This window comes from Perca fluviatilis, chromosome 3, assembly GCF_010015445.1.
Source record: "Perca fluviatilis chromosome 3, GENO_Pfluv_1.0, whole genome shotgun sequence".
Taxonomy (NCBI): Eukaryota; Metazoa; Chordata; class Actinopteri; order Perciformes; family Percidae; genus Perca; species Perca fluviatilis.
The window spans coordinates 21,613,398-21,634,709 of NC_053114.1; the positions used below are offsets into that span (position 1 = coordinate 21,613,398).

General features: G+C 41.1%; 2 protein-coding genes across 2 annotated transcripts; one reads left to right on the top strand and one right to left on the bottom strand.

The window, feature by feature from the left end:
• Positions 1-1,303: 1,303 nt before the first annotated feature.
• Positions 1,304-13,120, top strand: grtp1a (growth hormone regulated TBC protein 1a). The gene is made up of 8 exons (XM_039794545.1): positions 1,304-1,956; positions 3,662-3,813; positions 3,906-4,064; positions 5,851-5,975; positions 9,489-9,585; positions 10,419-10,591; positions 12,080-12,265; positions 12,396-13,120. Exons 1-8 carry the CDS (start codon positions 1,883-1,885, stop codon positions 12,507-12,509), a joined length of 1,080 nt encoding a protein of 359 aa, XP_039650479.1. The 5' UTR covers positions 1,304-1,882; the 3' UTR covers positions 12,510-13,120.
• A 231-nt stretch (positions 13,121-13,351) lies between these two features.
• lamp1a (lysosomal associated membrane protein 1a) lies at positions 13,352-20,973 on the bottom strand. The gene is made up of 9 exons (XM_039794544.1): positions 20,568-20,973; positions 17,972-18,078; positions 17,657-17,876; positions 16,164-16,325; positions 15,859-16,079; positions 15,613-15,738; positions 15,064-15,130; positions 14,801-14,968; positions 13,352-14,028 (listed from the first exon to the last, which is right to left on the bottom strand). The coding sequence occupies exons 1-9, from the start codon at positions 20,620-20,622 to the stop codon at positions 13,889-13,891; spliced, it is 1,266 nt and encodes a 421-aa protein (XP_039650478.1). The 5' UTR covers positions 20,623-20,973; the 3' UTR covers positions 13,352-13,888.
• Between the last annotated feature and the right edge of the window lie 339 nt (positions 20,974-21,312).

Below are 21,312 nucleotides of genomic sequence, written 5' to 3' on the forward strand. Positions count from 1 at the left end.
ATCCCAAGCCTTATCCTGATAGGCAGCAGTGGAGACGGGGACTTTGGTGTTGTTACTGAGTGTCTATGTGTGTATATAGGGCAGAAATGCTTAAATCCAATTTTAAGTAATTTAATTTAGGCAGAGTTAAGCATGACTTTCTACAACTTTGGTGAATTTCTGTATACTTGCATTCTGTTAACAGTGGTTAAAACAACATACAACATAGTCAAATACACACCCACACACTGAATTATTTAGGATATGAAAAAATCCAAAAAGTGTCACATCAAACACTGAACAGTGTCCTTTACTTGACCTCTTGTGAGTGCAAGTTAAACTAACACATTTTTTATCCCCACATGACTTTCCCTTTTCTAAATTGGAAGCTACTAAGGAGTGTTCAAAGACAGCCACCAAAAACCCACCAGGACAACCTTAGTGTCACTTTCCGACAGTCCTTACTGGAAGTGGATGACAGCGCTGGGACACTGTCTGAGGCTCTGCTCCAGATTCTCTCATTAGCACATAATCAAATAGAAATCTGGTGATCTAAAGTATGCCTCAAATGTTTCCCTACATGAAGCTGTGCTGATGCTGGGACAAAAAGAGACAGGTTAGAATTATGTTTATTTTGAGGTCATCAATTTATTTTCTTAAACACAAGGCCTTAATAAATAAATCCTTGTTTTTCTCCAACCGTGGGAGCTCTGAATCACCCATGCAGTAGATTGTTTTGAGTCGGTAAGCTATATTTTACTGGAGCAACGCTGCCCAGCAGAGGCTCAGGTGAACAGATGGTTGTATTTACCTGTGCTACGTGGCTGCACTGGAGAGGGCGCGGCTAGCTTGCATGTTTGCTGCCTTTACGTGTTATCGGACATAGGCTAGGCCTACTATCCGTTTAGTGGAAATGGGAGGACCCTAGGAATTTTTAATCAGGGAGTTGCCGATGTGACGGTTATGTTGTACGCTGTGTTTGTGTCAGTAGTTGATATTTACGTGATATGTTACATAGCAAAATGTGAAATGAAATGAAACGCCTATTGCTTCCTGAATAAACAAACAGTCATGTCAGGATTTTCTTATTTTTTTTACCAGCTTCAACACTTCATAAAAGGGGTGTTTACTTACTTGTTTAAGTGGTTACCAGTTGTTACTAGTACATGCTGAAAGAGATATAACAGCAGAGACATTATGAGCAAAGTCAACACTTCATTACTTAAAACCTCAATCTGATGCACACCTCTTTTTTCAATCCAAAGCGCCCTGAATGCGCCATAGGTCACATTTAGCGATTCCCGTGAGATCCCTGAAGTGGGATGTTCCGGGAATCCCTCGAAAGCAGCATTAGGTCTGATTGGCGTGTGCCCTGGGAAAAACGTCACGAGTCCGAAATCTTCCATTGAGTAGTTAGTTGGTCCGAACAAGAGGAGTGGAAGTGACTTGTATTTGGATTACATTGGGTTGCATTCGTGTAACTGTTGTTATTGTAGCTTGGTTAGTTAACGTTAACACTCCGAGGAGCAAGCAGCAGGTGCATGTGGATGGCGATAACATTAAATGCAAAGTCCGCTCTCTCCACGCGGGGTGAACATCGGCGTATCCATAAAATATTGAAAGAATCCAACTAAAGCAAGTGCTTGGTTTCGCGGCTTTCCCCTTTCGAGAATAGCATGTTAATCCCAGGAAAAAGCAGCGTCTCTCCGTCCCGAGTCTCCTCACGCAAACATGGAGAAAAGTTCAAAGTGAACGGTAACTTACCTCAACTGTGACGTCGACATTCATGGTAGTTGTAAACTTGTTTTGGCCTCTTTTTTTTGTTGGAGAAAAACAACACGGCGGATACATGGTGAGACTCTAGCACACATATTCTCAGGATATCACTGGAGCAGAAGAGGCAATGGAGAAGAAGAACAAGGCGACCGATCGGACCCGCTCCCCGGTTGACGGTAGAGCCAAAGACCGAGTGGACAGGTAACGTTAGCACACGTAATGGGCTTTAACGGTTAACTAGCCGGTATATAGCCTGCTAAAACGTTTTAAATCATATGTTGTCGATTTTGGGAGGTTGATAACCAACCTGATAAGTAGCATATATGTATTAAGAGAAGTAGCAATTCATTTGACTAACGTTAATCAGATTTACAGTAGCTAACTGTTAATATAAGGTTACTTTCTGTTGGAGTTGTGCAGTGGCCTGCTGACGTTTAACGTTATATACAGTTTTGTTTAGCCTGTGTCATTGGAAATTGGGCAATTTGTCGCATCAAATAAAACTTGTTCAAAATGTACAAATATAATTATATTGTTTGTACATTAAGGTGGCAGTCCTTACGATTTCAGTCTTGGTTGATTTAGAATGTTTTTGAGTGAAAACAATGGAATTGTGCTGAGAATTTAGCAGTCTGGAGCATAGACACATGTCTATGGTCTGGAGGTTGTTTTATGTCTATGGTTGATACACGAGCTTCAGGTTTTCAGAATAGTGTGCACAGTTCCATTTTGAGATTACAGCTGTAAAGAAAACGACAACAACACAGTTGCCAGGTTATTTGGTACACCTAGCTCAAATTAATTCAGTGTTACAACAGCCTCATAATAAATCCTACCTTCAAGAAGATTAATATGGTCTTTATGGCCATTATAGTGGCTGGTTGTAGTTGTGGCTGGAGTTTTAGAGGTGTTTTCTAATATTTTGTACACTCCATTTTTATATCAATCAGGCGAGACTAAATATTAATAACTACAGCCTCCGAAATGAACATTAAGTTCAATCAACGCCTCTCTAAAACCGCTGCAACAAAACTGATATCTAACCTCTATGAACATAAGCTTTATTGCAGAGCTGTTGCATTTGACTGCCTTAGTTTTATCTAGGTGTACCCAATAAACTGGCAACAGAGTGTGTTTGTCGGACTTGCGTGGAACTGCACTTGACAGTTTATTCTGTCTAAAGCTCTTTGGCTTTGTTGTACATGTTTAATATGTTAAATACTTTTTTTTTTTTTTTTTTTTTTTTTAAGAGAAGGTGAGCTGGTGCACAGTTCAAACAAACGGCGATAACCCAAACCAACACCTGAAATCAGGAGCCACATTCACACACTCCACATCGAATGCGCGCCCTTGCTTTTGTTTTGAAAACAAAGTCATTCTCAGATGAGGAACATAACGTTTGCATAATGATATTTCCATCCAGTATTTACAGAGTTGCTCAGACATGCTCTTGTGAAAGGGTTAAACACAGGAAGATTATCATGTTACCTAAGACATTAGGTTGAGCAACCTACACCCGCAACTGTTTCATGTGGAACCAGATTGTAGATCTATGTAATGTAGATACACATGATATAGATCTACACTTGGTTATGTGTATAAGATTACATTAATAAAATGGAACCATTAGTCTTCTTTTGTGCTGTAAAGGCTTTATCCAATCTAGTTGTGCCCGAATTAGGTGCTAAGTAAGGGGGCATGATAAGGCTCTAGCAGTTATATGATACTGGACTAATTAATGACAATAAGTTTTTTACAAAATGTTTTTTTTTTTTTAACATTAAGTTTATGTCACCTAGTAAAATATAAAACACACATATTTGAAATGTATTGAAACAGTATTTAATCCTTTTGATGTGTTTCTTTAAAGTTGTTCATTGTTTCTAAATTTAACTTTTTGGCTCAGCGTGGATCCGTATGGCTTTGAGCGCTCAAAGGACTTTGATTACGAGTCATACGAGGAGCTCATGTCTGAGTATCTAGTTGTGCTCACCCGACGATCCATCAAGTGGTCCAAACTACTGAAGGGCAAACGCAAGGTGCAGAAGAATGTGAAATGTGAGTGTGAAAACTGAACACACCAGTGTCCTCGCAGAATGAGCGTATGCAATGAGGCTGAACTAAACTCAAATGCTCTTCCTCTCCTTCAGTAAAGCGTTACGTACGTAAGGGGATTCCCAATGAGCACCGGGCTCTGATCTGGATGGCAGCCAGTGGGGCCCAAGACCAGCTAGAGAAGAACCCAGGATACTACCAGTCCCTGCTCCGAGCCGAGCACGACCCCAAACTGGTGGAGACCATCTGCACAGGTCGGACTGTCAAAGGTTTCTCCTTCACTCATATGCTCACTCAGATCTCCTTAAAATCCCTGACACACAACAAGCCAACATCAAATAATTGAGTTTCCCCTGCCATTATACGGCTTAGGCGCAGTGCCTACGCGTGTTGGCGCATTGCCAACGTGTATTAATGTAAAAACTATGTGGAGAGCATCTGGGTGACGAGCTGACGCACAGGTTGGGTGTCCGCTCGTTGTCTTCTGCCCACCGCATGATGGTTAGCGCACACAGTGGCACAAACGGTGTTACAGCCCCACAGCGGCAGCTGCACTTACTTACTTAAGTAGGGCTGACATTTAAGGTGGGCCAGCTATTCTCATTTTAGTGCTATCTCCCTCGCTACGACCGGAAACAACTTCACTTAATGCAAATAATTCTGCGATGAACAATTCACTAATATGCAAATGATATGACGGCGTAATTTGCACCAAAATCTGCCTTTTACCTGAAACCAAAGCATAAACCGTAAAGAACCAGCCCTGGGAAAGAATCGCAGTGTATTGCCGCACGTCTTCTGTTAGAAGTTGCACATGGAGCGCCCAGATAGCTCAGTTGGTAGAGTGGCCCCATATAGGGGTTACTCCACGAGCGGCCCGGTTCCATCTCCAACCGCAACCCTTTGCTGCATGTCATTCCTTTTCCTTTGCCCTAGGTTCTGCTGTCCTATTCCAAAAAGGCTGAAAATGCCCAAAACATTATCTTAAAAAAAAAAAAGAAGTTGCACTTGAACCTCCTATCTGACCCTTGATCAGGGGATATAACCGTTTGTAATCCAAAGATCATCATGAACAAAATAAATTAGCCAATTATCTTACGCCAATATGTGTTTAATTAAAAGTCTCATTATTGCCTGTAAAATTTTATTTTGCGATGGCATTGTCAGCATGTGGTCTGAATGAGTATTCTAACAGATTTCATTTGAACACCCAGTCAGAGAATTCTTTCTCTCTGACTGCCTCTGAGGCTGATGCTGTCAGTGGGCTGATTAATGCTGACCATAGCCAACAGTGCCAGACACACTGCAAACGCCACAGCCAACAGCCAGCCACACAGGGCACACTGATTCCCGACAGTTTGGTGTTTTCAGAGTCCTTACTCTTGACATTACAGAATATTTTGTTAGCGTTCAGCGTGACATATGCATGGCTTTGTGAGTAAGTGAGACTGCTCTTCAACCAGACCAGCTACCCTGTTGATGTTTCCCTGATTGAAATATTGACTGGGCATTAGGGGTGCACGATTCAGAAAATGTCACGATTCGATTCAATATCGATTTTTCAGGCTCAAGATTCGATCCAAAATCGATTTTCGATTCAGAAACGATTCTATGAATCAATTTTTGAATTCTATGACTCGATTTTGAATCAGTAGAGCTTGAATAGCGATTAGAATGTGAATACATTTTTTTGCACACCCCTACTGGCCATTTAGACAGAAAACAGTGCTGTGTTGAAAGAGTGCGTGTGAGATTAAAAAAAAACAATCCAGGAAGGCCAGAGTAATAGATCCAATTGTATGAAGGCGTATACACGCTAAAACACTCCAGGACTGGAAAGTTAGCACGGCGACAATCATTTCGTCCTCTGTCTCTGACATTGCAAGGCAAACATTCCTTTACCCTGTACCCATCTAACAGAAATGTGTGCTTGCATGTATTTGTTTAGCTTCTTGGTGATGTTGCATTGTTTTGGCACAGAAATTTGTGCTTAATAACACTGGTAACACATTTTAATATATTGTGTGTGTTTGTGTTTAGACTTGAACAGAACATTTCCAGACAACGTCCAGTTCCGCAAGACATCCAACCCATGTCTGCAGAAAGCTCTGTACAATGTGCTACTGGCTACTGGCTACCACAACCCAGTTGTGGGCTACTGTCAGGTAATATTACTGCATAGATCCAGCCTAAACTAAATTTAGCATAATACCATTCCTACACCTTTTTCTTACACGTATGGCAAAGATTTATGAATGTATTTCATGTTGTGTTATTATTGTTTGTAGTCTTGTATGACTGAAATTTGCAGTGAAGGATTAGGCCACAAAAGACATGCAAAAGTGACTTGAATATGTGCAAAGTACAATTCAGTGAAATTTAATTCCATCAGCTCTTTCAATTTGGGCATAATTAATCATAAACAGGGTTCGTATGGGTGTTTTCAAGGTTCGAAAAGTGCTTGAATTTTGGGTAAAATGCTTGAAATTGTAACTGTATTTCTTTCACAACAAATACCTAACTTACTGAATAGTTTGTTTATTAAATGGAGAAATAAAATGTTGGAGAGCCTAAAATTAAACCTGCTCGCTGTGTGACTGCGATCTGCCACTACGCCAAGACCCGCCCTAAGAAGCAGCTCGATTGGTTGGGGTAAGGCATTTCACCTCGAGTGGTTCAGGTTAGGATAGCCGATTGGTTACGCTACCTTGCGTAAGCATCATGGACACCTGGCCAATAAATGGTATTGAAGTGCGGGTCTTGGCGTGGCCATAGTGGGATTCGTAAAATCGCTGCCGGTGTGCCAGTTTAGCTGGTGATCATGTTAACTGTTGATATTTGCATAAAATCAGTGAATATTCAACAAGGCCCTGCCCTGCGTTCTGCTCTGCCTCCGCCCCTCGAGTGCCAGAGGTTCACATTTTCACGAAGTGTTTGCAAGTGAGACAAAATAATGGAGATCGCTGAAAACATCACCAGTTTATGTGTAATACATCAGTTTAAGCATTATCCACACAAATAGGATACATACTGTATGAACGGAAACAAATAAAACAAAACAACGCACTAGAGATCTAGCTGGGATTCGAACCTTGGACGTCACGGACAAAAAAAATTGATAGACTAGTTTCTATGTCATCTATACCACTACACTACACACCACTGAAATGTTTTTAAGATTTCTATCTATACATTGGACTTTTAGTCTAAGTTAACACAGGTTAACATGAGCGAAATATACGCCCATGTTAACTGGTGATATCACAATTTAACATGGGCAAATGCAAGCCTCAAAACAGTAAAGTAGGTTCATCTTTGCCTCACATACCGAAAACTAACTGATAACAACTGAAACAGCTTTTCACAACAGGCGAGTCTGCGCTCTCGAGTCACATGAAGTAAGTTTCCAACTGAAGTACCCTACTGTACACGTTAGCGCCAGTTAGCGCCTATTTGTTGAGGCTTGTAACTTCTAGCTAAGAATTCGCAGGCCAAGTGACTGAGAGTACTTGGTGTGATAATGTAATTTTAGTAGTGTGTGTCCGTTATGGCACGTTCATTTGTGGAATATGCAGTGAACATAGCCAAAGTTACATCACAGTAACTGTAACATTAAACTACCCGCAAATTAAAACCTGCAAACGTTAGCCCGGTGCATAACAACAATCGTTGATTGCTGAACAGAAATCATGTCGTAGCCTACTGTAAGGTTGAGGATGGCCTTATGCAATATTTACACTGCTCTATTCCAGTAGATAAATGTATATGTCTTGGCAATGAAGTACTTTTTATTTTTTTTATTTTTCCAATTGATATAGGCATCAAGGCAGGTGCATGTGCACTGTCAGTCTTCTGGCTTAAAATGGAATTACAGGTTGTTGTTGCACTGTCTCAGATTTTGTTCAAACCTTGTCTATATCAAGAATGTGTCCCAAAACCAAGGCCTGTAAAATATTTCTGTTCAAATCCTATGTCTTGATATTTTTAGCCCTTGAAATTCCTAAAGTTTTACAGCCTGCAAATCCCATTATCTGGGAAGCAATATTTGGACATTTCATAGGCAGCCCAAACTTTGTAGGTTGGAAGACAAACCTGTCAATATGACTGAACCATTACAAGTTTGTACAGCATGCCCTAGATTTGGGAAAAAAGTGTGAAAGGACACTAAGGGTAGCATAAACTTTGAGCAAAATCTGAGAGGGTGCACCACCTTTTTTTTCCTGGATTTTGACACACCGTGACCCAGCTGCATGTCATTTGGCTCAGATCCTCCCACTCAGTGCTCCTCTCCATAGCTGTCTTGCTGTATGTTATGTTAGGAACCATGAAGAGGTTAAACATTTTAAAGGTGATAATTCAGGGTTAGTGAAGTGAACCTGTCGAGTGATTTGTTTTTTGGGGTAATTGTTTTTACATTGACTCAGGCAGGTTAGATAGCTTAGACAGGGATACATTTTGAAAAATAAAACTTGTGTTTTGCTTAAATATCTGATCCTTCTGCTATTACGAAACACAATTTTAGCTGTTTATATTATTGTCTTTTAATGTGACAAAAACACTAAATAATTTGACTACGTATTGGTATATATTTTACGGTGGTGTAAGGTGCTGGAAAAAGCTTTAAAATGGACCTTGAAAGTGCTTGAAAAGTGCTTGAATTTGACCTCGGAAAAGGTGTACGAACCCTGCATAAAGCAGAATGTGATAAGTCTAAAGGCCGGGACACACCAGGCCGATTATCGGCCGTGGGACAGTCTGGCGAGGTCAGTGACGCAAATCTGTTTGGTGTGTCCCGTGCCGTTGTCAGTCTGGGGGGCTGTCGGCGTTCATTTTGGCCGACCTGACATGTTCGGTCGGCGGCAGGGAAGTTGGGACTCACACGGAAATGACGAGCGGAATGAGGTGACTACAGTCTCTCAAAATCTGATGAAAATCTTTTAAACTGACCTTTGTTGAGCTGAAATGAAGACAGATTCAGCAACTGCATGGCCTATTTCTCGCTTAAAATGTTTTCAGAAACACGTTTCAGTGAACTATTTTAGTACAATATGAGATCGTATTCTGAACGGCCGCCATGACAGTCTGGCTCTGAATTTCCGGAGAAAACAAACCCATGTGATGCGTTCGTCCAATCAGCTGCCGGTTTTCATTTATTGGGCAACATTACAGATTAGCGCCGCCTGCTGTTATAGACATGTATTACGTCTCGTCGCCTCTCGTCTTTTTGGTCTGTTCTGTGGCAGTTTTTTGGACCTCGGGGACGTGACTGATCATATCGACGGGGTTTTCTGTCAACGGTCGCCCGTCGGCTAAATGTGTCTATACCATTAGGCAGTGTCCTCATTTAGGATCTGAGTATAACATGATATTAGTCTCTGCACAATTATACAGCGCATATATGTCCAAAGAAAGGCTGTTTGTGTCTCCGTATAGCCCTACGTTAATCATTTGCATTTGAAAAGCACATTACATTCACCAGAGCATAAGCAGACTGGTTTGCAATTCAAACAGGCAGCAGGGCTGTGGTGATGGCTACATCTCGTATGTAGAACCCATCCGTGTGTAATCCCACTCAGGCAGCCTGTTTCAGTTTGAACCTTTTGTTTTATGTGTCCTTGTTTCGTGAGAGGGCTGAAAGATTCATGTGTGACCTAAGTGTGTCTCTCTTTTGTCTTCAGGGGATGAACTTCATAGCTGGGTATCTTCTTATCATCACAAAAGATGAAGAGAAGTCCTTCTGGCTGATGGAAGCACTACTCGCTAGAATTTTACCTGGTGTGTTCATTAATTGGTATCGTTCAAGTCTTGTGTTGTATGTTGTGTTGTGTGTGTGTGTGTGTGTGTCCGTCCCTTTACCCTGACCTAAGAATAATCCTGTAGGTGGTCACATGGTCTTTATCTGCCAGTGGCTTAAGACCTGCAGTACGTTTTTCAAACACGGAAATGTCAATATAAATTAATTTAAAGGTCCCATGGCATGAAAATCTCACTTTATGAGGTTTTTTAACATTAGTATGTGTTCCCCCAGCCTGCCTATGATCCCCTAGTGGCTAGAAATGGCGATAGGTGTAAACCGAGCCCTGGGTATCCTGCTCCGCCTTTGAGAAAATGAAAGCTCAGATGGGCCGATCTGGAATCTTCTCCTTATGAGGTCATAAGGAGCAAGGTTACCTCCCCTTTCTCTGCTTTGCCCGCCCAGAGAATTTGGTCCACCCATGAGAGAGAGAGAGAGACACCATGGCTTGCAAACGAGCGAAGCATGGCAGTTGGTCAAGGCCACACCTCCACCCTCCACCTTGCCCCCCCCCCTCTCTCCTCCTCAATAGCTACAGACACAGAAATGACACATACTAAGGAAAGCTCATGGTGGGACTGGCTTTAGTGGCTGTAATTCTGCACCAAGGCTGAATTTCGGGAAAGAGACTTCAGATACAGTATTAGGGGACCACTAAGGTCTATATAAAAGCATCCAAAGAGCACCATGTCATGGGACCTTTTAAACTGTATTACATTTATGCTGTTTTTGTATTACAAAAATGGATGTGTTTATATCTCTTTGCAGTTAATTAAGAGCAATGCCTAACTCACAATGGGGTGTGTGGTTACAGACTACTACAGTCCAGTCATGCTGGGGCTCAAGACGGACCAGGAGGTGTTAGGGGAACTGGTGAAAGTTAAAATCCCCGGAGTCTGGCAGACCATGATGGATCATAATGTCATGTGGACCCTGGTGGTCTCCCGATGGTTCATCTGTCTCTACATAGACGTCTTGCCAGTAGAGGTGGGTGTACCTGTGTGTGTTTCACAGTGTGGACAGGAGGGAAGTCCTGCCATTGTCACCGCAATTTATTTATATACTCTTTTATCCTCAGTCAAAATTGCTTTATTCAAAGGTTTAAGCTTGAATAACAGACAGTAATATATATATTAATTAATTAATTAATTAATATATATGACAGCAAAGTTGCAATAACTGTTAATGTTTTGTTGGTAAAGTGTGCTTCTAATTTCTTAAAAAATAAAAGCTCTGTCAAAGCACACTGTTCAGAACACTGTGTACTTTATGCCAGCGCTGCTTTTAGTGGATTCAGATAAAAATGAGGAAAACATTTTTTTTTTTTTATTCTTTCAATGTGGAATGGCCAACCCACCATGTAAACGGGCCTTGTTGTTGCTAACTCAGTGTGTTCGCCTAGGGAGGGGCGTGGACTGTTATGTTTGTTGGCGCAGACATGGCGCTTCACTAGGAGGGCGTGACACATGCAGATGTTGATGCTACTCCCTCGAGATTTCAGGCCTTCACACAGGCAGTAGGAGTTAAGAATACTGCAGCAACACAGATATGATTTGTCACTCATTTCCCATCCCAAGATTGATTCAGTGTCCACGTTTTTCCTTTTCTCCACTTAAAGTGCTCATATTATGCTGAAGTGTATTTAGAGGTTGTACCAGAATAGGTTTACATGGTTTAATTTTCAGAATAACACCATATTTTTGTTGTACTGCACATTGCATTTAGCTACAGAGTGAGGCATCGCACTTCTGTACCATCTTTGTTGGGAGTCGCACATGCGCAGTACCTAGGTAAGGACTACTAGCCAGTCAGAAGCAGAGTATGAGGGCGTGCCACGCTAGCAGCTAGGCGAGCATTATAACGTGTGTTACAAAGTGGCGCACGTTCGTCACGGAAGTAAAGGCTGGACTACAACAGAGCTGTTTGGAGCAGTTGGTGAACAGTGTTTTCTCTGGAAGATGGTAAGTGCCTTTGGGGTGGACTTTTGGCTTTTTCACTTTGTAAACCTGTAACGTTCACAAAAAAAGATATATAACACAATAAAGGAAAGGGAAAACGCATAATATGAGCACTTTAAAGAAAAGCACCAGAGTTCTAATTTTAAGGTAGCTGGTAAATACAACGAAGGGGAAGGAAGATTTAAGAAGGTAACATTTGTTTCTCCCTACTTTTCTTTACAATGCAAGAAGCATTGCTTTTTTGGTGCACTAGAAATTCAGCAAGTGATTTAGATTCTAACAATCCCATGATAATGAGAGTATGCATGCATTTTTCAGTAATTTACTTACACTAGCTGGTGGCGCTTGGATGTAATTCTTCATACAACTTACTGCTTGTTGTTTTGGAGAGTTTCTAATGCGGTCTATAACTGTTACACTGCGACTGGGTTGCGTTAGATGTTTGTTAAACGTCCTATTGTGCAACACCGTGCATGTGTTCGTTGGTGTAATTTGCTTCTTTGTTGTTTCTCTGCAGACAGTTTTGCGGATTTGGGATTGCCTGTTCTATGAGGGCTCCAAAATCCTGTTCCGTGTAGCTCTCACACTGATCCAACACAACCAGGCTCTGGTTCAACAGGCCCAGTCACTGCCGGACATCTGCCAAAGCTTCAAGCAGATCACCCATGGACCATTTGTTGATGAATGCCACACTTTCATGCAGGTAAAAAGACAAGGGAGGTATTCCATCACACGTGACACTAGGAGGAAAGACCAATCGGTATCAAACAGGTGTTTCTTGGCATATGCTGTCTTTAATCCTCTAATCCTGGTGTGTCTTGCCTTTCTGCTAGAAAATCTTCACTGAACCAGGAAGTCTCTCCATGGCAACCTTGACTAAGCTGCGGGCGACATTTCGTTCTCGCATTATTACAGAAGAACTCGGCCCAACTGATCCTGAAAGTTAATACACACATTCCACTAAGGATGAGCACCTTTTTTTTTTTTTTTTTTTACTTTACTAATGTCACAGTGACTTCTACATACTGTTGAGTTTGTGTCTTAAACATTTTCCTTCAGGCTATAATACTGCCCAAGTGTAAATATATGGTGACAGGAGAATATTCTTAGCAATGTGCGGTATGAGCTGACGATTCCATTTGAAATGTAGCTTCTTCTTCTGTTAAATAATGCACTTTACTCCAGAAAGTCAGCGACACTGTAGAGAGAAAGCTCGGCAGAGGTCAGGTCAGATAAAGAATGTGTTGCACACTGTGAGTACAGCCAGGAGGCCTACTGCATTTCACGTCAAAAGGTTGATTTGACAAAACTCCATGCTGGCACTACCTTCTGTGAAGTCGAATGTGAATTATACTGGATTACATAACAGAAACAGATTTTGTTAAACAATTTAAAATCAGATTCTTGTACTTATTGCATGTGTTCAGGTTTTGAGCAAATGTTGTAGTTCCTGACCTCAGCCGTTAATTCAAGTGCACTATGATGAAATTATTCTAAGTATAATTTAAAGGGCTGCTCTCTATAAAAAAAAAAATAAATAAAAGATCAAATCACTGCATTTTATATTAACATTTATTTAAGGATTGAGTCGGGAAAAGCAAGACTGAAAAATGAATGAAATCCATGCACCTGTTCACTTGTAATGTTGAATACATTTAAGCAATGCAGAGTCGCACTGTGTATGACTGCACCACCACACACCATTTAATCACTGTGGAGGAATATGACTGGAAAGGAGAAGCTTTCCCTTTTCTTTTTATATCACTGGGATTGTCATATGCTCATAGTGAGCATGTGCAGGAATAAAACTCCACCTAACTTGAAATGTTTTTATTTGCACACACAAGCCATTGTAACTTAAAAAAATGATCTTTGTCCTACATTTGACTCTCTTTAATTGCATGGAATATTAAATGATTTTTTTTTTATATGTATATAAATAACATTGCTAAAAACAACAAACTGCAGTTCAAGCAAATTCAACCAATTCTTAGAACTTAATGGAACAAGAGTAAACAGCCGATGGTGTACTTGCTACATACAGCAAATTCAAACTGCCGCCATCCTTGCTTTTGTGAAGGCTCGGTCCTTCACACAAGATGCAAACTATCTAAAACTAGCAGGTCTTTGGCTTCTCATCATCATCATCATCATCATCTCACAGAAAAAGAGGTCACATAGGATATGCAAAAACATGCGCTCGCCACAGAGTAACTACTCAATTATTTCATTCACTACTGCTCGTGTCCACAGTCTCTCGCTCGCACACTCGGGTTTCTCTCTCCACTGTTCAGTCTGTCCGGTTAAAGTAAAATGAAGGGTCCATTCAGATGGTCTGGTAGCCAGCGTGGCTCCTCTTCCTGCCTATTAGATATGCAATGAGGACGATCAGCACCAGGCCGGCAAGGGCTGCTCCGACAATGATGGGGATGAGCATCTGGTCTTGGTCCATCTGACACTCCTCCGCTGGAGACAGAAAGAAAAGATGAGAAGGTAACGTACAGTAATATTGCAGAATTTAGAATTTACAAGCATTTCATTTATGTGCATGTGCAGTAGCTTTCTTTAGATTTCTTACAGTAAAACCCAACACCTCTTTGCAACCACAGTTTATTCTGGCTGACCACTTTCAGCAGTTAATGTTGAAATGTCGCTTGAATAGAGGGATTACTGAGGGATTCTGATTCTGAACCCTCGACTTTGTTGAATCCAAAGTTACGCCCTTGGATGCTAGACTGCTTTGTTCAAGACTGGCGATTTAAATAGTTCTGGTTTCGTGCTCATTGGAGGCTGATACCCAGCCAACCAAGCCAATAAGAACTTTGTATGTGGCAATAAACGCCCTGTGCCAGAGCCAAATAGTGACAAGTGGGGATGAGTTTGATACAGCTAAACAAATGCCATTTAAAAGAATAGCTTGTCATTTTGGGAAATGTGCTTATTCACTTTCCTGCCCAGAATTAGATGAGAAGCTTGATGCCACTCATGTCAGTCTCAAAATTCAAAAGCTACAGCCAGCAGAGTTACATAATAAAACTATTCCTTATATTTTCACAGACAGAGTGATATTAATCTTCTCATCTAACTCTCTCCAAGAAAGCCTATTGCCTAAAATGGCAAACTATTTGCTACCTCCTCCTACCAAACAACATAATCATTATTTACATGAAGGTCAGACAAAGAGAACATGGGATCAAAAATGGATAACAGCAGGGATCATAAAAGAAAGCATTTGTACCTGTAGCAAACTGGTTGGTAGTTACGTCAAAGGGTTGGACCTGCAGTCTGAATGTGTTGAGAGAGAAGAATGGCACCACAGCCAGAGTTTGCTCTGCGTTACACATGTAGGAGCGGCCCAGCGTACTCCGCAGGTAGTCCAGACTGGTGTTACTGGCTGTGAAGGGAGCTGTGGAGAGAGATGGACCAGTAATAGTTGAATTAAGCTAATCAGAGCCAGGACAACAACAACAAAAAATACCTTGCTTGTGACAAATGACATACCAATCATATCAGACCAATTGGCAAGCAGAGTTATCCCGCTCAGGTGGTACTTGTTGCTCGTGGAGTTCTGTGGACAAGATGGGTTTGAATAATCAATTATCTCCACACACTAGGGCTGCACGATATGAGGAAAATATCAAATTGCGATTATTTTAAAATTGATATTGCGATTGCGATATGATTCACAATATTGGAGGAAATGGTCATTTTTGTATCATTATTCTCATTTTCATTGAAAATATTAAAATAAAATGATTATAGTGTGATTTCTGCGAGGATCTGTACCAAACAAATATTTTTTTCTTTAGTCTGTGGGATACAATTTGTAGGCCGGGACGTCTCTGCAGCACCACAATACTTAATTGTAAATGGTTTGACACATATTTTGCCTTTAACAAATTTTGCGCCCCCACATGCAATTAGGATATTGCACTAGACCATATTATGATTTAGATCAAATTGAGATTAATTGTGCAGCCCTACCACACACACAACCAAAAACTAACCGACCACGTAGCTAAATTCTCAAAAGACGAGGGCTGATCTTACCAGAGTGAAGGTGAAGTTGAGCGTGGTGGTCCGCTCCTGTGTCAAAACCAAGGAAGCACTGCTGGCTTCACATGATCCTGATGCACTTGTCAGATTGGGAGTCAGGTTGACTAATTCTTGGATAGTCTGGCAAAGTAGACAAAGAGACACTTTGTTTATTTCAAGTTTGTTACGCAGAATAGACTGAAAACTTATCCATCGATTATTTTACTATGCGTTGTCCTTGCTTGTGAAGCTCTCTTATACCTTATTCTGGGATATAGAAAAATAGGAGACGTTGAGCTGCAGTCCCATTTCGGCCAGGAGACATACAGTGCCGTTGTTTTTGAATACAGAGTAGGTGCCCCGCTCAGGTGGTCCTGGAGGGCTTGGTGCTGGAGCTGCGGTTGTTGTAGTCCGGGCAGTGGTAGGTGGAGCTGTAGTAGGTGGAGCTGTAGTGCTGCCCTGATCTGCCATACATACGCTTTCTGCGACAAAAGAAATGATAAAGAAACATGTTATCAACCATAAACTAGCAGGTCAAAACAAGGTAGAAACCCAGCCAGTCGTACCTGTTGGACTCAGGTCATTTCCTGGCATGTACGCCTCCAGCCTCATATCAGAGAAAGTGACAGTTGCTCCACCAACTCCAAAAGTGGTGGGGCTCACGCAGCGGTAGGTGGTATTGATCGCCGCCCAGATCCCAACTGAATCTGACACCACAGTGACCACATCTAGGACAAATAGAAACAGAAACATATTATTTAAAAATCTGTAATATGGCACTTGTGAAATATGAGCCCATGTGGGGTTTATTGTATATTTACTAGCAAGTTAGAAATGTGTTTTAGTTCTGATTAATTTCTTTATTTCTGAAAAACAATGATCTTCTGAGATATAACATACGTTAACCTATTAAAAATCATATGGTAAATTCAACAATACACACTAAGACATTTTTGTTGTGCTCCTATCCAGAGGTGGAAAATAATGAAATACATTTACTCATGTTACTGTATTGAGTAGTTTTGTTGCGTATTTTGTATTTTTCAAGTAGTTTTTAAAATCGGTAATTTAAAATGTACTTGATTACGTTTTGAGTGAAGCATTGTGTTTCGCTACATTACATATCCCATCCATTACTGAGTTAAAAAAAAAAAAAAAAAAACTTCGACTAACGAAAACCGAAAGAAAAAATAAATAAATAAATAAACATCGCACCCGGAACAACTACAGTGACAAATGATCAGCATCTAGGCTGCCTACCAGGCGCCAAGTCTTTCTGTAGGAGACTGAGAACCAGATGGAGGTGGATCAGGCGCGCGACGACAGTTCAGAGACTGTTTCAGTAGAAATGCTAGCTGAAATGTCGAATTCTGCTGCCCAAAACGATGAAAATCCTTGGCCACATTTGAAAGACTGTCTTTCATTTAAATTCAAGAGGGCCAATAGCATCATCATGCAATGCCAGATGTGCCTGCCAAAGGTGACTGAACTGGCAGCATTCAATAACTCCACATCTAATCTGTGGAAACGTGTATTGGTAAGTATTTGTGCATTGGTAATTCAAATTAAGTTTTCATGAGTAATTGCCAATTAGCAAAACAACGTTTTGTGGCAGGGCTAATTTTTGTCTAGCGCTACCGTATGTAGGACACTGGCTAAATCCCCCCGCCCCGTTTTACAGTTTTTTTATGTAACTAAGTAACTTTTACTTTACATTTTAAACAAACTACTTATTGCTTTTACTTGAGTAATTTCACTTGTACTTGAGTAATATTTCATCTAAGTATTGGTACTTTTACTTGAGTACAATATTTTAGTACCTTTTCCACCTCTGCTCCTATCATGCTTAAGGTCAAATTTTGGTTGCTAGTGGCGACTATAAATATCTGCATGGAGTCGTTTATTCCAAATTCAATCTACCGGTTTCATTTTAAATCAATATGTGCTAATGGTCCTCTCTGTGCTGTAATATTACATTAATGATCTTTTCTATCATACCTACAGTACCTTCTGTTTACACCTTACACTGTTGATATTAGATTCCTGTTTCTGTTCTCACCAGAGCTGTTCGCCTCAGGGAAGATGGAAGTGTCACTGAGGTTGTACTGCAGCGTCAGGTTGGTGACACTGTACAGACTTCCATTGGTTGAAAAGCTCAGCCCGAGTGTGTGGCCGGGTCCAAACACCGCCACCAGCCATGGTGATCTGTCGCCTGTGCTACACGAACTGCTGCCTGTATCCACCGTGGTGGAGTCGGGCAGAGGGACCTGCACTGTTCTCTGGGGAAACACGAGCGATATGACCGGTGTTCACAAGGAGGTACAATCAATATTGACGCTTTCAGAGACGGAAATATTGTTGTCGCTGTACATACCGTGCTGCTGGAGGCGTTGTACGTGATGGCGAACGACGCAGAGAGCTCAGCCTTAATGCAGGTGGAGGTCCCATTGTTCACCTCAAGAGTAACAGCCTGAATGCAACCTGTAGATATGGAAAAAAACATTACAATGAAAGCAGCAAACATCTTAAAAACAAACTCACTCAAAATGAAAATATACTGAGGAAAAATTATTTTCAGCTGTCTTTCTCCCATATTCTGGACAACTATATGGCATGGTAGTTACGCTGGAGTGTTCATTTGTGTACGTCATAGCTCATAATAAAAAACATCCCGCATGATTAACATTACATACTGATATGTTGCTTAGCACATATTATTAATGCACATATGTGATCGGATGATGAGTCAAACTAACTTTACTATATTGGTATTAGAATACACACTTGTACAGTATATTGAAAAGGTATTCATTATCTGGATCTTTGATAAAAGGTTACAGAATGAGTACAAATGATAGCAGTGATGATGATTACAACAACAACAACAACAACAACATAACCAAGTGTTACATCATGCCATGCCCTGCATGCAAAATAAAGTTCAGTTCACACAAGCCACCAGCAGAGGTCTGCAGACAGCTAAAAGTGAGAGGCCAAGACCACACAGCCACTCGGACTCTTTTCCTTCACAGAACTGTAGAGCTCAGAGCTACTTGTAACATGTGTAACTGAAGCTCTCCTGAGCAGTAGAGTCAGCAAGAGCCATACTTGTTAGCTCGACCAGCCTAGCAACTTTCACACTTGCGTGGTATTAAAACCCCCATGCCCCGGAAACTGCCAACTCACTGTTGCATGTCTGTGTATGTGTGGGTTTGCGAGTGTGATAGTGGCTGTAATTCTCAAACAGATTTTTTGGAAACAGTGGCTATTCAGCTACTCATGTACATATCAACCCTACTACCGGTACTCATATCCCTTAAAAAAAAAAACACTTTCTTACCAATTTTTATAACAACGCAATATGGGAGTTTCACTGCTTCCTTCACACTTCCCAGAATGTCGACAAAGAAGTTTAGGTATTTTTTGGCTGTTGTATGACTGCTTTTGGTTAACTTTCCAACAGCACATATTCCTGTTTTACTGTATTGTATGCTATTCAATTAGATTGAGTTTTATTTATATATTCTGTTCAGTCCGATAAAATTGATAAAGGACTACTGGTAGTAATCTCAAAACTCACTTATTACTCAGTCCACTGACTATGCTCTTCCCTTTTTCTAATTCTTCTCACTTCCCTCCATCTTGAGCTTTCCCTATTAAAATAATGTATTGATCCTAAAAGGAAAGAGCACTGTGTTTTTAGTCCTGTATCAGTCTCTGTCAATCACACACTCCTTCCCATGCTGCCTTGCTGAAACATGACCCTGATGTCACCTCTCTGTTCACCCTGTAAACACACAGCAGACGGTTTACACAACACTGCAATCTGATCCTGAGGTAAAAGCGTCTGTGTGTACAAAGTATGAAGCTGCAGATACTGTAGCAGCGTTACACATTCGTCATGGAGAGGATAACAAAACAGAGAAAAGTATTCGGATTGTGTTTTGAGGAAATAGTGGTGCAGGCAGGCTTGAACTCTTAAGGTCACCAGAGTCTTTAGCAGACGTCCTCAACATGTTGCACATGTCTGAACTTCAACATGTTAATAACTAAAGTAATCAAATGATATATTTGAGCGTATTAACAGGTAAAGAACCATACTGCAACTACTTGACAACTGCATTGGCCTGTTTTCCTGTATCAGCAGTTGTGTGTGTGTGTGTGTGTGTGTGTGTGTGTGTGTGTGTGTGTGTGTGTGTGTGTGTGTGTGTGTGTGTGTGTGTGTGTTCAGGCCGTTTAAACTGGTCATAAACTAACATTGTAGTAGGCCTCTGCTGGGCTGTGTGCAACACAAAGCCATCATAGTGGTCACGTGAAGCTCTCAAATGACACAATAAAGAGGCCTATCTGCTGGTCAACAACATTAACAAAGCCTGGGTATTACATTAGAATAGAATAAAGTCCAGGGACAGCTCCAGTAACTCTGGTCTGTTTTGGTTTTGACACAACTACCTGAGGAGATGACCCTTTGGATTTTCTATGAAAGGTCCATGCGAAACTTTGAAGTGCCACGGGTCCAACATCCGCATTTTTGATCACATTTAGAGGGATATATCAGTTTCCACTGGCCTACACCAGGAAATCCCTTATTATATTCATAATATTATTAAGTTAAGCCATTAATGAATATAACCGGTTTCTACATCTTATGTTAATGGTTCAAGACTATCACCTGCTTTAATAATAGCCTACCTCATACTCAAGTACGTCCACATATATGACTATATAGCTACATTTAGACACCAGCTAGAACGATTATTTTAATTGTCAATTAACCTGCCGATTTACATCTTCATATATAAATTAAAAAAATATATAGCCTACATATATTGGAGGAGGGTGTCACAGTTTGATTAAACTCTTATCTAACTTCTTATTAATCTCTTATCAAAACAGTTTGCGTTAATCTTCTGTCGCTCTATACGATTAATCGACTACTTATTTCAGCTTTAAACCGCAAAAACACTCACCCAAAACCGCAAACCAGGCGATGATGAGCGCGGCCAAAGCGTGAGGGAGTTTCATCCTTTTGTCTTCTTATTTGTGTTGTCCCTGTAGAAGAGACACGAGCCCGGGGAAGCGTTGTTCGGTGCTGTGTCGCCGCTGCAGGCGCAGGTTGGGTCTACACGGCGAACTGGCTTCACTTTACGGACCGTAATCTAAAACTGTGGCGTCGCCGTCGTTCTTCTTCCTGTTGTTGTTTACGTTTCTCAGCTGACTGAATGTAAATTAAATAGTTGTTTAGTGATCCTAAAGCACGTCCTGCTGGTAGAAACTCTCAGTGTGCGCGGTTAGAGGTCTATCGCAGCCATTGACAGTATGGTCACAGCCACACCGACTGAATAATAAGCCATGTCTGGTCATGTGAACTGGTAGCGCAGAGCAGCCACCCGGTCACGTGAGACCGCCCCCTTACTTTCACGAGCTCTATTCAAGGCAGTGCTAATTCACTCACACTGTCCTCTGCTCCATTAAAAAATAAATAAAAGCAAATATAAACCACAGGGTAATAGTTTACAAAGTTTTACACTGTGTAACTGTATGCGAAATGTTTGCTGATAGCTAAATGTTGATATTACAGACTTGCATAACTGTACATGTGCCGGCTGGGTGTAAAGAGCCACCTTATGAGAAAAATGTGCACTTCCAGGAATATTTCTACTCTCCTTCGGGGAACTCACACAAGTGAAATATGTCAAGGCTAATTAATTAAGA

Excerpts from the sequence above, each read along its gene's own strand:
- lamp1a (XM_039794544.1), bottom strand. The coding sequence starts at position 20,622 with ATGAAACTCCCTCACGCTTTGGCCGCGCTCATCATCGCCTGGTTTGCG. Across the intron at positions 17,877-17,971 it reads ACAACGCCTCCAGCAGCACG|AGAACAGTGCAGGTCCCTCT; the intron begins GTATGTACAGCG and ends GTGTTTCCCCAG. Across the intron at positions 16,326-17,656 it reads CCCTGAGGCGAACAGCTCTG|ATGTGGTCACTGTGGTGTCA; the intron begins GTGAGAACAGAA and ends TATTTGTCCTAG.
- grtp1a (XM_039794545.1), top strand. The coding sequence starts at position 1,883 with ATGGAGAAGAAGAACAAGGCGACCGATCGGACCCGCTCCCCGGTTGAC. Across the intron at positions 4,065-5,850 it reads GGTGGAGACCATCTGCACAG|ACTTGAACAGAACATTTCCA; the intron begins GTCGGACTGTCA and ends GTTTGTGTTTAG. Across the intron at positions 9,586-10,418 it reads ACTCGCTAGAATTTTACCTG|ACTACTACAGTCCAGTCATG; the intron begins GTGTGTTCATTA and ends GTGTGGTTACAG.